Source organism: Ixodes scapularis, unplaced genomic scaffold (genome assembly GCF_016920785.2).
Source record: "Ixodes scapularis isolate PalLabHiFi unplaced genomic scaffold, ASM1692078v2 PGA_scaffold1__304_contigs__length_218370807, whole genome shotgun sequence".
Taxonomy (NCBI): Eukaryota; Metazoa; Arthropoda; class Arachnida; order Ixodida; family Ixodidae; genus Ixodes; species Ixodes scapularis.
This window is the reverse complement of record NW_024609846.1, coordinates 193,506,746-193,525,904: the sequence shown is the minus strand read 5'-3', so window position 1 is coordinate 193,525,904 and position 19,159 is coordinate 193,506,746. Positions and strand designations below refer to the sequence as shown.

Below are 19,159 nucleotides of genomic sequence, written 5' to 3'. Positions count from 1 at the left end.
GTCAGGAGTCCCAAACGCAGGTTTTTTTTCAAATGTTTCAGCTCCGGCTCCATTTGCCAATACCCGGATATGAGATCCAGTGTAGTAAACTAACTGGTACCATGGAGGCGATCAAGGACATCATCAAGTCGTAGCAAGGGATACACGTCTGGTTTTGTTATGATGTTTCGTTTCCGGTGGTCCACAGATAATCTTGTAGAGCCATCTTTCGTCCTCACCAAGACAGGTGGTGACGATCAAGCACTGTGAGAGCTTGTTATAACGTCTCTTTGGAGCATGTCGTCCACATGGTCGTTTATCTCCTCACGTTCTCTCGTTGAAACACTTCTTGGATTGTAATGTACTGGAGTGTGATCCGTTTTGAAGGTGTGGCGCACAAAAGGTGCGCACCCTAGTTCTTCCGGCGTAATAGCAACGCACTGTCGAAAGTCCAAGAGCAGATCTTGTATTTGTGCTTTTTGTTGATGCGTTTATTTGTGGCCGAAATTAAATTCTGACCACGGAAGATAATTTTTTCAATATAATCTTGCGGGGAAGACATCGTTGGTACAACACTAATTGTCGCGACAGTGGCATGGGAGAGGGCAAATGTCAGAGGTCCGAAGTCTTCACCGGATTTCAGAAGCAAGTCACCATTCGTCAGGTTGAGAACTGAAAGCATCAAACTCTCCTTCTCCAAGAAACCAAGGCAACAAGGTAGAGCATGTCCGTGCCTTAGCGGTGGTGCATGAAATTGCTGGCGAGTAAATTATATGAGGAAAGACAAGTTGCAGACATGCTATCCTTACACTCAGCAGCGTTGCCCCTCAACTGGGCTACCATACCACGAGCTTCACACGTTGCGTTGAACTCGTAGAAATCTGCAACGGTTTCAAATTGAACGATAAAGGCTTACCAAGACGACTGGCCATCGAATGTCGACAGCCTAGGTGGCAATCCGTGGTGCTCAGTCTGTCGAACTCGAGATTCCATTGACGAAAGGCTCTGATTAAGGCATTGCCTGACATCGGCAACCTGACGCTCAGCCGCGGTTTCCAACAGAGGCATACGCGTTCCGAGGAAATTGTCGAGGGTTCCAAGAAGGTTCACTATGTTCATAGCTTTCCTTGCGGCGAGTAGATTAACTAAACGCTCCTGATTTACATCGTCACAGAAGTTATTATCATGCTACTTGCCTCCGATTAGGTTGCCATTTTGAAATCCTACCGCTGCAACCAAATGTTAAGGGCGTCTCGGCTCATGGGCAAAACGGGCGCCCCAGAACTGTCACGAGTTTCACATATGCATGCCTCTTCTTGTTTTCTTTTTCTGCATTTTTGTTGCCCGTTAGAATATAATATAATGAACATTGATCGGAATGTGTGATTAAACAGTCAATGTTGACGTACGATCGCTCTTAATATGTTATTTCTAGGTGGGATACAAGTTATATAACTTACCACTCCATCGAATGCCTTAAAACACTTGTATTTTATTCTCCCAAACTTAAACTAAACTGATCTAAAAGGAGATTTAAAATTCAGGCGAGTGTAAAGACCGAAGACGACGTCTTTTAATATCATGATCGTAATCAATATTAAGCTGAATATACTGGTTGATTACAGAAACGCGGTCAAAATTCCTCCAGCACGGAAACTACATATTGCATAGAAAAAGGGTTGATGCCTTACTGGTCTAGCGAAAATTTTAGACTTCAATTTAATTGGGTAAATAATTACTTTAGAATAATTAAATTGTTATGTATTTATTTTAAAGGCACAGCTTCAATTACAGTCTTGCTGGGAATCATCGAAAACTACTAAATATAACCACGTTACAATTGTATAAGGCACGCGAAGCAATTGACAGCGCTCTAAAAATATGCCTATTTTGAACGCGTTTCTGATATTCAGTTTCCTATCGGAACGCGTCTCCGCACGGGCAACCCCCCCCCCCCCCCCCCATGTCTAAAGCGCGCAACGTGCGTGCGGCGCCACGCATCGCACATAGAAGAGGTTAGATAAGAGAGTTTCCGGACTCTCGCATGAGGTTTGCCTTTTCGACGTCGGTGTCAATGTGAAGACGCAACTTTAGATGCAGTGCCTGGCGGCGCGCGCCCGTTGCGCGTTTTAGAAACGGGTGGCAGGATTTCCCTCGCGGACAAGTGCTCCGATAAGAAAGGGAAAACAAGAAACGCGTCCATATTGAGCGTTTTTTCGGAACGCAGCAAAATTCTGCCCGTGCCTTATATCATTGTAATGTGAGTGTATTTAGAAGTTTTCGATGATGCCCAGCAAGAGTTTTATTAAAACCATGCCATTAATATCGATGATTTGCAAATAAATTACCCAAGTATATTTAACGCTAATAACTTTCCTTACTGGGCCCTTTGACACCGACAACTTCGGCATCAATCTTTTTCTGTGCGATGCGGAGTTTTCGCAAAAATGGTTTTGCCGTCCTCTCTGGAAACACCCTGTACAAATAGTCTTGCTGAAAATTGTATCCTTAGAAGAAAATTTATCACATATGATAATTATTGCCTCTAATTTCTCGCTACTTTTTCAAACAACAAAATTATTGATATCTGCATTACAGCTTTTCACTCGTTAACATTACCGATTATATTTTTTCCGCATTTTAGGCAATTACAGAAACCTCTTTAGAAAACAACAATGACAGTCTCCGGAACTTGATTAAACCGGAAAATGCACCTCTCACCTGGGTTAGGTGTATGGTTGCCACCAGGCTTGCAGTCACCGGTTCCCAATGGGTTGAATACTTTGGGAAATTGAACAGTGGCACGTAAGTTCACCCTAGTTTCACCTATGTCTATGAGCCCATCCAAACCTTTTGCTCTGTTCTTATTTCCACTTTTCTTTTAAACCTGTACGCATAACAATTTTTGAAAATTACTGAAGACGAACTTATATAACTGCTCCGGTTCAAAAGATAAATGTGAAAGTTTACGCGGTAAGCAAGTTTAGTCTTGCAAATAAAACATCATCCAAATGAAGTTCATGGGCAAATGAAAACGGAATGAAAATTAACGCAAGCCAAACGAAAGCCGTTATGTTTCGCCCTAACAATAAACAACTCTCGTACAATACCGGCGTTATCTTAAATGCGATACGTATTAACATTGTCTGTGCTTTTAAAACACTCGCCGGTATTTTTTCTGAGAACATGTGGGGCCGCCACGTAAATTACGTCGGCCATAAGTTCCCTTGCATCGTCGGGTTGGTCTACCGTAACAGCTCTGTCTTGCCAATTCTTGTACGATTACTTATCCAACACTCCATCTTTTAACTTCTACTTAAGTTATTGTCACCTTGTATGGGGCATGGCCACATCAACAAATTTAGGTAATATAATTTACTCCAAAAGTCGATAACCAAAATTATCTGTGCCGTTCCGTATGACCGTCAAACTGCAGATGTGTTTCCACATTTTACAATTAATGTATTACTGCGCAAAATTTGTACAAAAACAGGTTAGCGTAATTTCTAAAAACGAAGAAAAAAGGAATTCTCTCTTTCTAGCTGACTTTTCAACACTGGCCAAAAACGTCCAGGCATGTTCTACTCGTTACAATGAATGTTAGAGGATGATTCCTCACAAAACAAGTTATGGTGAACAAATGCTCAAATACACCCTACCGTATTTTCTCAACAGCTTTACAAAGAGTGATTTGAACCGCAGCCAAACAACTCCAAAGTTTGTAGAGTTATTGCTAAATATGTGTTCATGGACAAAGTTTGTTTTCTTTTTTTTTCAGTTTGAATCTTTTTTTTTCTCTCTCTCTCGCTGCCATCTGTTTTGGCATTCCAGGGGGCCGGAGGCTTGTCAAGCTGCTCCTTTAAACTTTTTTTCTCCGGCCTCCCTTATCACTTTGATAAGAAATAAAGTAATAATAATTATAATAACAATAATAATAATTATAATAATACTACGAGAGTGGTTTAAATTCAGTTCGGCCAACCTTGTCGGGGTGGGCCCTCAGAATTATGTATGAAAATATATGTGAAATCCCAATCCCTGTGAAAAACAAAACTCCCTTTAAAAACATTTAGAAATATGCAGTTCGAGAGAAAAAAATATATAAAAAAACGCTGCTGGGTGGAATGCGTGAAAATCGCGAATCGACTTTTGCTCAAGTGTAGATGGTCTTCGTAACATATTGACTTCTCACTTAGATATAAGAACTTTTACACTACAAGCATGCAATGCAGACTGCTTTTAGATGCAAATTGTTGTCTTTTACCTTTTTTGTTTATCTTTACATGCAATTGCAAACATGCCGCCCAGAGCAGTGTTGACCAATATTGGTATAGCTATATTAAATGAACGGTAAGAAGCTATGTCATAAGACGTCATGCGATACGTGGTTATTTATATAAGCTACACATCGGTATATAAATCTTTTTCATTGAACTTATTAAACAAATCTGATTTCGTCCCAGAAGTATACAAAAAACGAAAATATGCAAACTTTAAAATTATTTTCTGAAAAAAATGTTATTTTCTTTTAATTTTTTTTTTTACTTGATTGCCCATAAAGTGTAAAAATACTGTATATAAGTTTTGGGTGTAATATATTCGTTTTATTTTGGTGACAACTAGTTAAATAAGCCAATTTTAAGCCCGTCACCCAATCCTTGGTTCAACCGTGCGGGCTTCACGGCAATGGTACGGCGGCCTTATTAATAACAAATGGTTTTAGAAGCCAGTTTATCTTGATGAGCTTGCTGTTATATATATATATATATATATATATATATATATATATATATAGATATATGCTCCTGACAGCTTCAGGAACATCTGACGCACGTTACGGAAGTGAAAATTAATTATTCAATTTAACAGTGATGCCACCTGCAGCCTAGTGTTCGACGAGCCAGACATGTCTTAAGTTTTAGCAGGTGAACGTTCTAATCTTAGAAATTGCTGGCACACAGTGTGACATAAAAGTGTGATTTAAAAATAAATACAAAATAATTACTCATAAAGCAACTTAGTACCTTTCTTCTGTGATAATTAAATTATGTTTCCCAGTTATGAACGCAAGGACATTTTTTGTTTGAACTATGTAGATTATTTGATTTTCCTTAAAAGCTTCCATACATAAGACAAAGTTCAGCTGACGAAATGAAAAACACTCCTGGTATCGCATCACAAAAACACTCGATTTAACTACCAATGTATCCACATTACTAAAATACACATCCATAATGCCGATCATTGTGCACAACACTCCCCCGTGTGTTCATGCAGAGGCTTTTACAAAACATCTGCCATTTACCTAGATAGTTAACAAAGTTACAGATTGCAAACACAATTTAGGCACAAACATACCGATTAGGCAGTTCGCTGAAGACGCACTTCACCTTTTTCAAGTCGCCACACGTGTGAAAGGCGGGTGCCTTTTTAGCAGGTATATATCCCTATTCGGCTCTCTTGGTTTTGCGGAAATCACTCACATCGTCTATTTTTTCTTAATTCAGGAGAGTCACGTTTTTTTACATACTTTCCAACCTTGTGCACGAGATCTGTTGATGTCTGTATGGTCTCATCCGCAGACGAACGGAGGTTGTGCACCGTCGCCTGATGCTTTAGTGGCCCCCCTACTCCAGCACAGGAGTTCTTGCCGCGTCCTGAGGCAGAAAAAACCCTACTTCACCTTCAGAAGACCGGCTCGTTGGAACTTGTAGAGCTGAAATCTGTTGTTATAATGAGCTGGTTCAGCGTCAGATATATCCGTTAATGACGCATAAACAGAAATATAGTCTTCCAACTAGTCCTCAATGCGCCTCAGAGCGAGTACCGCGTGGGATGTTTCATGGCACATGTCTTTACACATGACACCGAAACATTTGGGACCTTGCGAGGTCGACGTAACATTGTGAACACCAACATTTGAAGCTTCTTCCAGTGGGGCTCTTGTATTTTATGTGGCAGGATCACCATCCAGTTTTCTGAAAAATCGAAATGCATGGTAATGTGTCTAGTGATCACCTTGCTCCTCTCAATCCGAACAGCTTCCCGTTGACTTCTACGGATGAAGTCATGAGCAGAAAATCTTGTGGCCCATTTTTGAACCTCCTTCAAAAGGCGTTCGAGTTCGCAGTCTTATTACCAAATTGCCGTTCTCCCACGTGCAAAATCTAATCTCCTCATCTGGAACGAATTGCAATTCTTGTAAGGAGGGTCGATGAATGCTGGGGGCATTTCTTGCATTCACCCCACATACAACTTGGCGTTTAGTCAGGACAAAGACACAAAGCGACAATATCCTCCGCTGTTATTTTTTTTCTTGCCGGGCGCTGTTGAGGGCAGAAAAGCACAAATCATAATTTGTGCAGCACACGCATGCACACACGGTTTGGTCGGGGTTCAGCTTAACTCATTTTGGTCGCAGAGGTTGGTCAGTCCTAATTTGGAGTCTTAGTTAGCTATCTTTAACAGCTGGTAGGCTGTTCGAATGGACCTGGTCATATAACGCTTGACAACGGTTCGTTTTTGCCCATCCTTCATAATTCTTACAACGTTCTATTTGTTTGCGCTCTGCCGGTAACAGTTGAAACCATCGTCGGTGTAAAACCGAGCGGCAGACTGCACGATGTCCTCGGCTATCTTAGCGCCTTGGTATGGCTCCAGACGCTCCCACACGCCAAAATGTTCACGAAGTCGTTTGAAATTTTTTGGACATAGCTCGATGCCTCTGCGATTAAACGTGCTACCACGTTAACAGTTACACTTTCAAGCACAAGAATAAGCAGCTGGCATCTCTCTTGATAAGACGGTGGCTTGAAAAAGGCTTCTCTGAGGTTCGCCCACCACTCGTCACAGTTAAGGCTGGAGGGTTCAGTGCCAGAGTTTAATTCACTCGTTGCCAGGCTGTAGCCAACATTTTAAGCACTTGTCTGCTGTATGACCCTTCAATTTCCCGCTGTCTCCTTAGCGCATAAGACTAATGGCTGTTCTGGTTTACGACTGAGGGCATCTGCAAGGGAGTTGTCTGAAGCCCTTTAGCAGATGGGTCATTCACCGTACAGGCTGAAAGATGCTCACCGGTGCGTGGAAAACACTTCTGGCAGAGGATATCCGTCGACAGCACAGTAGCAGCTTTGGTTGGAGGCATGAATCTTTTTAATGCATCGACGCTGAGGTCGGTTAAGGGCCGGAAATATCGGTTGTGGTATATCACTCGCGTACGTCTCTCAAAGTAGTCGGCGCAGTATGCAAAGTAGTCGGCGCATGGCTGAAAACTGCAGCCATAATTGAAACGTGGACATACGAAATACGAGGGACCACCTACTTCCAAGTTTAAACCTATCTGTTCTTTCTTAGCAAAGTGCGTCCTTTTGCGTGTTTATCACTTCTCATTTTCTATTTTTGATTTCATATTGTATTCGTATTGACGACTATGTGAATTTATTCGCTGAAAAGCATCACCGAGAAAGAGCGTGCTGTATGTATTTTCATTTAAAGGGAACGGAGGTCAGAAATAAGAAAAAGAAAGGACGATAATAATATCGGCGGATACGCGAGGACAGCAAGCTTTAGGAGACACGTACAAAATCTGATAGACGAACTTAAAAGATATAGAGGGGGATCGGTGGCCGAGTGGGCTAACACGTCTCAGCTCGGAGCGGGAGCTTGCACTGCAGAACCCTCTGTGTTCGATTCCCACCCACCGCCCGTTTTGATCCGGATGAGTTTCGTACCGGTACGCGGTCGTGTAATCACTACTGCGTAGATTGCCGCTGACAACGAGTTCATTTTTGGTGTGGTGCTTGCGTGCTCGAGACAGTGGTCTTGCCGGCAACTGTCAATAATCACAGCGGTTATAACTATAGATGCATTGCGACCCCCTTCCCCCCCCCCCCCCCCCCCCCGTTAATAAGGTTCCGCGCATTCATGAGATAGGCAGGCTAACGTCGAATGCCGGCTCTCTTCGCCGCCTCCTGTAGACAACCTTGACTAAACGGAGTCGGAGAAGTTTGCGCAGTGATGTCCTTTGGTGAGGGAAGGATAGTTGGGCACAGCGAACCGGTCCAGTACAGAGCTTCGGTCGGAGGCACGCGGTAACCAAAGCTTGTCGTACTCTTAGACTATCATTGTTCTTCCTCGCGCTGTTCAAAAGGGACCGGCGTTTGAGTCAGTTCGGTGAACAACAAGGTTACTACTTACAAGATGGGCGTCGATACTTCGTTTGACGAAAAAGAAGTTTCAATATTTTTATTATGAAGACGATTCCCTTTGAAGTAAGCTATACGTGGCTGTCAGAAATATCTTGTTTGTGATTAACTAAACTGCGTGAAGAAATTACGACCAGATATTCAACTCTCTTCATGAACGTCGGCTGCCGCTTTCGGAAGCTCTACATTATTTCTACCAGCTTCGCTCCTGTTCGTGTTTAATAGTAAAGGGGATGGCAAGAAGCTTCTCCAGCCATGAAATTTTAAGGCAAAATTACATAGAAATAAGAAAATTTCAATCATTGTATTTTCTAGCTGTAACGACTTTTGAAATAATAGTAAAGGGTTTCATTTCTCTCAGAAACCGGGCTCTCGTATATAACTTAGGTTGCATATGCAAGTTCACTTAATCGTACTCTACTTCAGAGATTTATTCGGTAACAACACTCGCCCGCCAGATCTCGAGATATAATGTCTAGCTGTCCCCGCTCTTAGACTGCGTGTGGCATAACTGTTAACATGAATGGTTCATTTGGCCCTCCGTAACGTGCCTCCCATGTTCCAGGAGTTGCCATGAGCTTATATAACAGCAAACTAATTATAATAAACATGCTCCTAAAACCATCTGGTATTTATGAAGCCGCCAGTAGCATTGCTGTGAAGCCAGCATATTTGAACCAGGTATTGAGTGACGGACTTAAAATTGGCTTACAGTACTAGTTGTCAATAAAATACAACAAAAATATTACACTCAAGACTTATATACACTGTCTCTACACCGTATGGACGCTTCAGAAAGAAAGTTAGAAGACAATAATAATGGCTTCTTTGTGAATGTCGACCTCAAAATTTGCGTATTTTCAATGTTTGTCCATATTTGGGGCGAATTGAAATTTTCCAGTGAATTCAATGAACAAGAAACATATACCAATCGATATCTTATATAAATAGCTACGTATCGATGTAGGTCCCATGAAACATATTGTGGCCATGACTGTGATGGTTAGAATAAACAATGGACTCGAGATTCCAGAATTGGTTGTAGGTGAAACAAAAATCTTATTTACAAAGGGGGGTTCCGTATGCAATTATCGCGCCATGTACAAACAACGCAGCGAATCATGAGCTCGAGAGCATGATTTTCCGTAAAAATGCAATATGAGCAGGTAGCATTTTCGCGTGAAGACGCTATCTCCTTTCCGTAAATCGCTGCCATTTTTCTGCCCATCGCGGTGCTTTGCTATCCCTGTGCTCCACGGGAAAGCAGACCCCCAAGCTTTTCTCCTGAACAGCGCGGCTATTACTCGAGCAAATACGGTAATTAAATAGCATTATATAGAGCACACGATATATATATTAAAATGTCAGGCTTAGTCATAAGCGTCCCGCTCACGAGTTTTCGCACTGGCGTTGTCACGCAGCCTTGGTGATGGTGACGCGCAGATGCTCTCCGAAAAGCTCGGTGTAGGCGGAGGGTCCGCGGTACCTTGGTGGTGCCCCCACGGTCCTTCAGACGTCCGTCCGGTGCATTACTTGTCTGCCGGGACCACGGATTTTAAGCTGTTCCTTTTCACCGAGTCGCCTTCTGCCTTCTTTTACGAGAGTGCATGTGCCCTCGAGTTGGCTGCGGTGCCTTCTCTTATTTGGCGAACAATCCACATCATCTCAATAGGTGATGATGTCTGGTTGGAAAGAACGATGATTTACAATTTCTGTTGTATTAAAGTTTTATACGACAACCTTTTCTTACCAATTTCTCAGCTATGGGAAGGTATCAAACAAGTGTAAACATTTTGTACTCCACATGTCGTATTTTATTATACTATTCTGACTGACTATTTCCGCAAGTAGACCTTGCGCTAAGAGCAGAGAAAGAGGCACACAATGGCTGTGGTGTCTCGACTACCATATAATTTAAAACGGAATGTCACCTGGAATTAAAAGGCAGGCTTGCATTTCAAGGGCCCTTGTCAGTATTATTGAGATGTTATCAGGTTGATCATAAAGGATGTTCTAACTTCTGGTGTTAGGTGCAACATGAACTGATGCCGAAAAAACAAGCATTTACTATATATCATCAGTTTGGGTAATACGTAATAAAGCGTGCAGAACAAAAAATAACGAATGTAATTTCATGAATCAATCCCTAGGAGCAGTTTACCTTTGATAGCAATGATGTATTTCAAGCTGACTGCAATTTTTCCTCATTCTAGGTTAAACAACCAGTGGATGGTGTTGGACTACAAGCTGTTCACTCCTGGAGCCGCCATCGGAAAAGATACTTTTTGGATCTTGGAGCAGATGCCGTAAGTTCTAAGTCTTTTCCTCTGGGAAGTGATAATGAAATGCGTAATCTTTCTACAGGAATACAACGAAGACTAAAGATGTCAGCGAATATCTTCAAAATCAAAAGTACTGGGCAAGTTACAATATCCCGTAAGTACACTTTCGTTACCGACTATGATCTGTGTCCACTGAATCAAACAAGTTCAACTTATGAGTTTCAACCCACCCATGCCTTTCCTTCAGACAATCTGGTGTGGTGTATTTCTAGTAAAATAATATGAAGATATAAAATTTCACCTTAGGTGCCGGACAAGATTCAAACTCGAAAACGTGAGGAAGTACTTTTAGTGACTAGTCTAGCAAATAAATACGAACGTTCACAAGAAGTGTGCGAGGAACGGTGCAGTTGGTCATTGTATTGTTAATAAAACGTTAAGTCGTACAACTTGCCTCTACAACCTTTTCTCATACCACTAAGTTGCGAGTAACAAAGAATCCTTACTTCTCTCTGAGTATATGTTCAGAAGTTTATATAATCGGCATTACATATTTGTTCGAATGTGTTGGAAGGGCAATGATTTTTCTTGTCTTTTCTTCTCTAAAAGGCCGACGTACACATCACGCAATTTACATTTTCTCACTCCATTCTTTCTCATGACCTTTTTACGTTATAGCTTGCCCCAACTCGGCTTTCCTCGCATTTTAGGAGGGGAAAGCTCTGATCGAATTGTCATCCCAACTGAAACCCGAGGTTGTACAGAGCACGACACTGTTAGCGCGAACAAGCGATCGCCAGTTTTCTTTGTTTTGCTCTTAGAACAGAAAGATTGTCATCAAAGATGTCATTGTCATAGAAAGGGCTCAATTAGGGCTCTAATATAAGAGGTATAATTATGTGCCCACTAATACTTTTTCCAAATAAAATGCGAAAAGGCGCCGATGTCGTGTTCGCGCTAACAGTGTCTCGATGTGTACGTCGGACCTTAGTCTACCATAAAATACCAAGTATCTGCCCATTCCAAAATAGGAGCCCACTCCTCAGTTTTGTGACCTTCAGAAAATGCATGATGTATATTTACATATTCTTCTACCTAAGGAGGGCCCATTCTCCAGTTTTAATGAATTATCTCTAAATTTTTAGTGGGCGCTTGCTCAGTATTTTACCGAACATTAAGCGGCTAACCAGCTTCTTTCGAATTTCAGCTTCCTCCCTGAAATCTTCAACCTAAGCGGTCAACCCCAACTGGTAAAAAAATATGGAAATTATTACAGCCATGACATGTGTCCTCGGGCACAGCTATTTAGGAGGGAGCAGGGCAAGGTCGAGGACGTTGACTCCATGACAGCTCTCATGAGGTATGTTTTTTTGAGGACTGTCTGAACAATACAACGCTATCATTTCGTAATTTTATTGTATCTCTCTTCAGGTGTTTTTAAAGGGGCTGCTCTCAACAAAATGTGCTGCATGATTTAGCTTCGAACTTTATTCCTAACAAATTAGCCTTGGAATTAAGAGAAGGAACCAGATTGCAATAAAATATCTTTGTAAAATATAGTACTTCGAACTAATATCGGAATAATATTAGAGATGCAGTAGTGATGTAGGGGCTGGCTATAAGACTCCTGTGAAAGATGCAGCAGGACCAAACCATACCGCGGACAGTAGGCATCTGCGTTTCATTATGCAATACTGGGTGCAAGGAACATTTCTGCGAATCATGTGTGCTATCTAAAACTACTTTAATATTAATTAATCCAGTTATTCTCACATAGAACGAACATCCAACTGAGCACAATAGCCTGCTTTTTCAGTTACGTAAAACATTAGAAAAATACACATTGGTTTTACTTGAAAGCAGGTTCGTGAGCTTATGAGGTCTTGTATAGACCCTTTCCGAAATTCATTCTTGTCCCTTTAATCACTATCATCATCTCAGGAATAGCATTTGTGTCGTAGCAATGGCTACTTTGTCGTTACTGATAATGGAAAACTTTGAAGATGTTCCGAAGCGGATGATGCGAGGGCTATACGCTCGAGACGTGAGTACGACGCGACGCGGGAATTGAATACGAAAGTTGCGTAAGCGTTCATTCTAACTCGGGTGCAGTCAATCTGTTGCCAGCACATAATCACCTTTAAAGCACCTGGATGTATAAACGCTTATTACCTCATCAATTTCAGTTGGTGCTTCATTCCTACCGCATTTATACTGTCATCATAGAAGCAGAGAGATCCAGAAAGAATTGCAAGGTAAAGCATACCCTCTCATCTCCCGTTGACTATCAAAAGTGAAGGTTCCCGGCAAAACACTACGGACTGCAGGACAAATAACACCATTAGGGGGGCAGTAGATAAATTGCTATCTGAGCTACCAGATGGCACTGAATTTTCAAAAGGGTCTAAATTATTGACTGAACGATCAGTTTTATACTATTGAACGGGCAGAAAAGACGTTCCAGTGGAGCGTAAAATGGGAGTGCAATTAAGTTAGGTATTACTTATTTCGAAAAAAAAAAGTATGTTTTAACTTGCTACACGTTTGTGCCCCAGCCAAGCGAGAGTAAGCCTAAGACATTGAAGACATTATCGATAACCTTTTCATCACTATGTAAGAATTTTTTCGCGTAGGTTTGGATATATTTGTCGTTTTCTGCGCACTGAATCACTTATCACTGGCGGCTTCCTGCCAACGTCGATTCGTTAGACCGCCAGGCCTCCTTTGTTAGGAACTTCAACGACATGCATTAAATACCCTTTCCTCTGTTTCGCATTTTCGTCGCCAGGCGGCACAAGTTTTCGTTGCATACGTGGAAAGCAGTATCTCTCCGATTCTCTTTCTCATCTTTTCCAATGTGTGGCGTCTCCCTCTCTAGAGTTACGCACAGTAGAAACTGCTGTGGCACCTTCACTTTTCCTTTAAACATTATTAGTTCAAAAGGAGGTAAGGAATCCTGCTGTCTAATAGTGGCTGATGAGCTGCCTCAGAACTATTTTTTTAGACTGAAATATATTGAGCGAGCATGGCGCGAAAAAGCGACAAGTTTTGCCCAGCGGCGATGCCGTGGTCAAAGCCAGCTTGTAGTAGGGCGATGTACGTCGGATCTTCGCTGCAGACTTGCTTCATGGAGTCTAGCCTCTCATGTGTCAACTTCTTGAGCTTCAAATTGGCAAGGAAATGTATATTTGTACATCGGAAATTATCACTGCTAAGTATATAAAGAAAAAGGCATGTGCACCTGGTGGTAAAATTCGAAGATTTCATTTGGTCCTTCTTATCATCAGAAGCGATTTCCCTGCTGACAACCAATTAACAGTTCCGTACCATTCCTACCCAACCAAACTGCTTTCCACACAGGACACAATTCGCTACGACTTGTGTCGTTCACAATTTTTAGCGGAAGGTAGCGTAACTGTTTTTTCCGCTTCCGGTGCATGTGAGAAAACATTGACTGAGAGGGGAGCGGCTGTCAGCTCGCCTCCTTGAAATAAGCTCATGGCGTACACCACAGGACGGTACCAATCAATATCTATATGCTGCCTGTCAATAAAGCCCGGCCTCCACGGCTGATGTCCTCATTGAATCTCCCGAAAACAAAAGAGCGAGGGAGACGATGTTGAAAAGGCGCCTGCCCACTTTTCTGATGTCTCACTCACGTAGTCCCTGAGTCGTGCTGTATCAGCCGAGACAGCAGAGGGGTCTCTCTAGAAACGTAATCGCGCGCCGAAGCGGCCATAATTTTTACAGCGATCGCTGCTATGGGCTCCTTCCCCAGTCGAAGTGAAGTTGATAGAGGGTGGTCTATCGTCAATATCGTCACGTTACACCGTGAAGTTATCATACCATGTCAAGTCACGTTGTCTGATGACGTCAAGGTGTCCCGTTAGGTTAGCATAAATAGTTTCATACTTAAGATCAGTGTGTCACTCTCCCAGCGGACACTGGCAGCAGTTTCTCCACGTAAGGTTTGAGATACAGAAAGATACATAAAAGTCTGATAAGATATCGCAGCTATTTCTGTAACTGTACCGCATAAACAGAGAGGTCTGCTTTTTGCACAACACAAATTGTGTTTACTGAGGACAGCTCTTATAGTGCATAAAAAACTGCTTCGGTAGAACCATCACGCTAACTACATTTGCAACGTGCGTTTTTTTTTTTTTGTTTTTGTTTTTTCTCAAGGTATAATGACTACACCCACGATCCTGTGTCAGGATGCAACTGCACACCTCCGTACAACGCCATCTATGCCATTTCTTCCCGTTATGACCTATTGGATCCGGAAGGCAGCTATGACATGCCAAACATGGCCCGCAGAGCAGTCGGAGCAACGGATATGAAGGTGAGCAATTTCCCCTAGCGCCTGCTGAAGCGGATAATCCCTCTTGACTAGTCTACAAAGTTCTTACGGAGTTGATTTCTAAATGTTAAAGGATGGTCTAATTTCGTTCATATCTCGGTTTATCTACTTGTTATTTCCAGCTAACGGCCTCCTTTTTTAAAACTATTCTTAGTTTTTACTTTGCCTTTTATCGAGTAGTATTTTAGGTGCGACGTTTTGTCTGATATTCTGCGGGCGACCTGCAGCAGTAAACCTTTCCACTTGTATAGAGACCCCGAATATTCGTACACATTTGTTGATGCCTTTTTTTATATAGAGTTCAGCAGGTGATAACGCGCTCTCTCTTCTGAGTTTTTTATCAGGCAGATAATCCCAGCTATATATTTTACTAACATTACAATTAACTGGATAAATTACGAAGAAATTAAATCGAAACATGGTGCAACATGTATACGATCCTTTGCTTCGGCACGCGAGCATTTTGTGGACCACAACGAAAACAGCTTTTATTATGCTGCCCAACTGAAATTTTGGATGCCAATTTCATTATGTATAAGGTTTTATGGGGTCCTAATGATATCTCAGAGATTTTCTAGCAGACGTGACTGAAACGGTCATTTCTCTGAGGCTATACGGTCAACATTTCTGTATACAAAATCTGAATTTTACCTTTCGGACGAGTCAATGCGACGATCTAGAAATCTTTATTATGTTACGAGGCATTTAGGGAAACTACTTAAACCGAGCAGAGCACCTGGGCCTCTTCATGAACTACGCCATGGCTTTCCAGCAACCCCAGGATATCAAAAGACGGAAATAGTAACGATGTTGCTAATGCATATAATACGACACTGACGTGCGTCCAAGAAAACTATTATAGTAACTGACATGCTAAGACACGCAGAACGTGATGACTCCCGAGCAACGTATTATTGCCCTACAGCCGACCAGATTGCGGCATTATCCGATAGCAACATCGAAGAAAAATTCACGAAGTGAAAACATTGACCACACTAAACTATGCCCCCGGCGTCTTGATATGCAAGCAACAATAACCACTGCAGACGTTTTGGCTTCGAGCAGGCGGTGATACACACATCTGATATGTTGCACAGTTCGTCCGAGCGCAGCCGACTCCACGATCTGATGGGGTCACTTGAGCAGCTGTAAAAGTGTGTCGTCGAGGCGCTCGTTGTTTTTCTTTCTTTTAATGCGAAAGCATTCACTGGTCCCTTGGAGCGAAGCCCGGCGTTGTCTGTAGCAGCGAAACGACACCTGAATTCCCATTGGCTGCGACGCGTCGCGTGGCTCTATAGCAACGGCGTCATCGTTGCTAAGGAGCCAGCCGAAATGCTGGCGGCGCATTGGGAGGGGGGGGGGGGACGCAGGTATGCGCTGGCCTGATGTTAGGCCTATCGCTAGGCCGTCAGTATGCCTTCTGTGTGCGTGATTTGTTTAGACGGTGATAGGAAACGCACAAATACGACCAGTGCCATGAGCATGCACTTTTACTGCAATTTGATTGGCTCCATCGGACTTTAAGGTCGGTTGCGATGGGAATTGGTGTGAGTTTGAACATAGTACGTTCGAGAATGATCAAATTATCCGAAGAACCGCGTTATTCCGGACGGCTTAAGATACGCAGGTTTATTATATTCGTGGTTCTGCTTCGTTATTTCACCTTCGGAATTCTTATCGGCTAAGTCTGCGATCCCATTGGCTGAAGGGTGATAATTAAATGATCCAAACTTGCCACGCTTTGCATGTCTTAGGCAGTCAGCGTCTATAGTTCCGTCACTAAGGTCGCGCCCAGAGTTCACCTATCTTAAAAAGACCCGGCAAGGAAAAAATATATATATATTTTTTTTAAACGACATAAGTGGGGCACGGATTTTTTAAAATAAATTTTCCACGAAAAACTTTTTTTCGTCTAATATTTATGCCGTTAGACGCGATTAAAGGGGAGGCAACAGCCCGCTCTAAGTCCCGCCCACAGATCTGTGGCCCGCTTGTTACTACTGTGCTGGCTTGGCTGCTCGACCCAACAGGGCAACAAGCCTAGTGTCTCCCTTTTACGTCGTCCGGTGCGTCTAGTCTGGAAGTCTAAAGACCCGTTCACACACTTGCCACCGAGTACGACCGGCTGAGACAAGAGCGGCTGTTAAGCCCCTTGCGGCGACTTAGGACCGGATTCGCTGCTGCCGAGTTGGTCCTAAGTCGTCTCAAGAGGCTTAAAAGCCAATCTTGTCTCAGCCCGTTCTGAGTCGTGAGAACAGATGAGTGGCAGCCTCCGGCATCGTCTGCTATTTCACCACCGTCTACCGTCATCTGCAATGCCGTGAGACGAGGACACAAAAGCTGCATGTCGATGTCCATCTGCTTTTCCGCCCCGTCTAAAAACTTCAGCAGCGCTCAGAAGACGTGCCCATGAAAGCGGCGTTCGAGTGTTTCATTATGAACAAGCCACGGTCCAATACAAGCCCCAGGCGGCGTCTATGGATGAACGTACTAAGCGACTGCGAGAACTAAAAAAATCAACAGAATAAATATGCAGTCTTTCTAGCTTTACTGTTCCAATTTTTTTTTTTCACGTGGCATACGCAAGCAAGTTGGGTGAGCGTCATGACGCACAAATAAAACGCGACGTAAAAATCTCCGCTATGGTAGGCCACGTGCACTGCAAAACTTAAAAGCTTGCATTTCGGGGCATAATGACTGAAACATAACTCGACAAACTTGATGCGAGCTGAACGACCGATTGCCTTTAACCAAATGGCTCGCAAATTCTTACCTGTCTTTTTGGTATTGAAACCATGGTCGCAATCACGACGTTTGCACAAATTAGAAGGCAGCGGGGCACTTTTCCGGGTATCAACGTCTTTATTCAGTACAAACACACGCAAAGAAAAGAATCAAGCCGGTTAGAATAGTTTTATCTGGGATGCTAGGCTTGGGTCAGCGCGGCTACGAGAACAAGCATTCGCATAGTGCTTCGAAGGCGCGTACTTGCGGCAGTTGTTTGTTGCAAATTACGTGAATTGAGGAGATCTTCCTCTAAACACCTATGTTAATTGAAAACCACTCGCACTCATCAAAATTGACGAACTCAACCAGCTTCGCTCATTCCGCACTCCGCAGACGCGGCAGCCATGATTGTTAACATTTCTAACTCATCTCAGAATACATTTAAAAACAATAATTACTCTATCTTGATTATTTTCTTTTAAAACATAAAAAATAGTCGATTAAAATACTATTACTGCACGGGGATACACATTTACAACCAACCTTTCGCATGCCAATCATCTCTCCAGCCAATGAGAGATCTAAGCTTCTTGTAAGCGCGGGGCGGGGTTTAGCGGCCTGCGACCTCCACCTTCTGCACCTAACTTTCGTCTACCGGTGCAAGGATCGCGCAAAAAAAAAAAAAAATTTGCGTTGAAAAATTATTTAAAGAAATACGTGTCCCATCTATGGGCTTTAAACAAAACTTTTTTTCCTTACAGTGTCTCTTTAACTGATAGGCATTGTATCTCGGAATATGATGCACGGCCCTTGTAACCTTAAGCTCCCGCGCACAGCTCAACCACACTGATGACTTTATTTCTGTTATTATTTCAGCTCACCAACTACGGCATGTCTAGAAGGCTCGAGTTCATAGCCATAAACGGCCCCACATATACTAACGACAGTTCCGTGCCTCCCTTCCAATGGAGTACAAGTGGCTTTCAGGATCTACACGAGGGCCATCCGGACAAGTGGACATTCGGGCCCACGCATCACCGCTGGGATTCCTGCCCAAACTTCTGAGCGTCGTTTGACAGGCCTTAGGCTCTGGTTAGTTTCCTGCTTTTGAAAACAGAGATGAGGAGAGTGAAATAAACACGGTAAATCAAGCTCAGTTTTAACGCTCTCTGCACTGTAGGAAGTATACCTTCAACGGCTATGAATCAGCATCAAAAGTTCTAATAAAATTTATGAGAAAATAGTAGTCGTTGATTCACTTTCATGATTTACACTTTGTGTACCCTGTTTTCGCCAAATTCCATAAACCCCAAACATAAATGCACAAAACAGTAGAAAAAAAACGAAAAGCCTAAGATGGAAGCTGACCCACCCCCCCCCCCCCCCCTTTTCCCCCAAAAAAATAAATACAGGCACGTTTAATCGATCAAACGCGATGAAATGTGGTAGCTTTAGTGGGACGTCGTTAGTGAAAACAATTAGTAAATTAAATGACATGGTGATATAATGGTAATTTTGTCATGAATGACAGGAGCAGAAGCTTAAAAAATACCGTTTCAAACTGGAAGTTTAAAACTGCGGTTCCACGGCCGCAGCAATAATGC

At 42.7% G+C, this 19,159-nt stretch overlaps 1 protein-coding gene across 2 annotated transcripts in view; it reads left to right on the top strand.

Annotated features, from left to right (window-relative positions):
- Nucleotides 1-18,798, top strand: part of LOC8039967 (putative phospholipase B-like 2) — a 62,887-nt gene extending 44,089 nt beyond the window's left edge. For both annotated transcript variants that reach the window (XM_040213565.3, XM_040213570.3), the window contains exons 7-12: nt 2,624-2,784; nt 10,397-10,489; nt 10,548-10,619; nt 11,673-11,825; nt 14,651-14,810; nt 18,432-18,798. In XM_040213565.3, the coding sequence (XP_040069499.1) occupies nt 2,624-2,784; nt 10,397-10,489; nt 10,548-10,619; nt 11,673-11,825; nt 14,651-14,810; nt 18,432-18,620 (828 nt within the window). In that variant the 3' untranslated portion in view covers nt 18,621-18,798. The remainder of the gene's footprint in view (nt 1-2,623; nt 2,785-10,396; nt 10,490-10,547; nt 10,620-11,672; nt 11,826-14,650; nt 14,811-18,431) is intronic.
- The last annotated feature ends 361 nt before the right edge of the window (nt 18,799-19,159 follow it).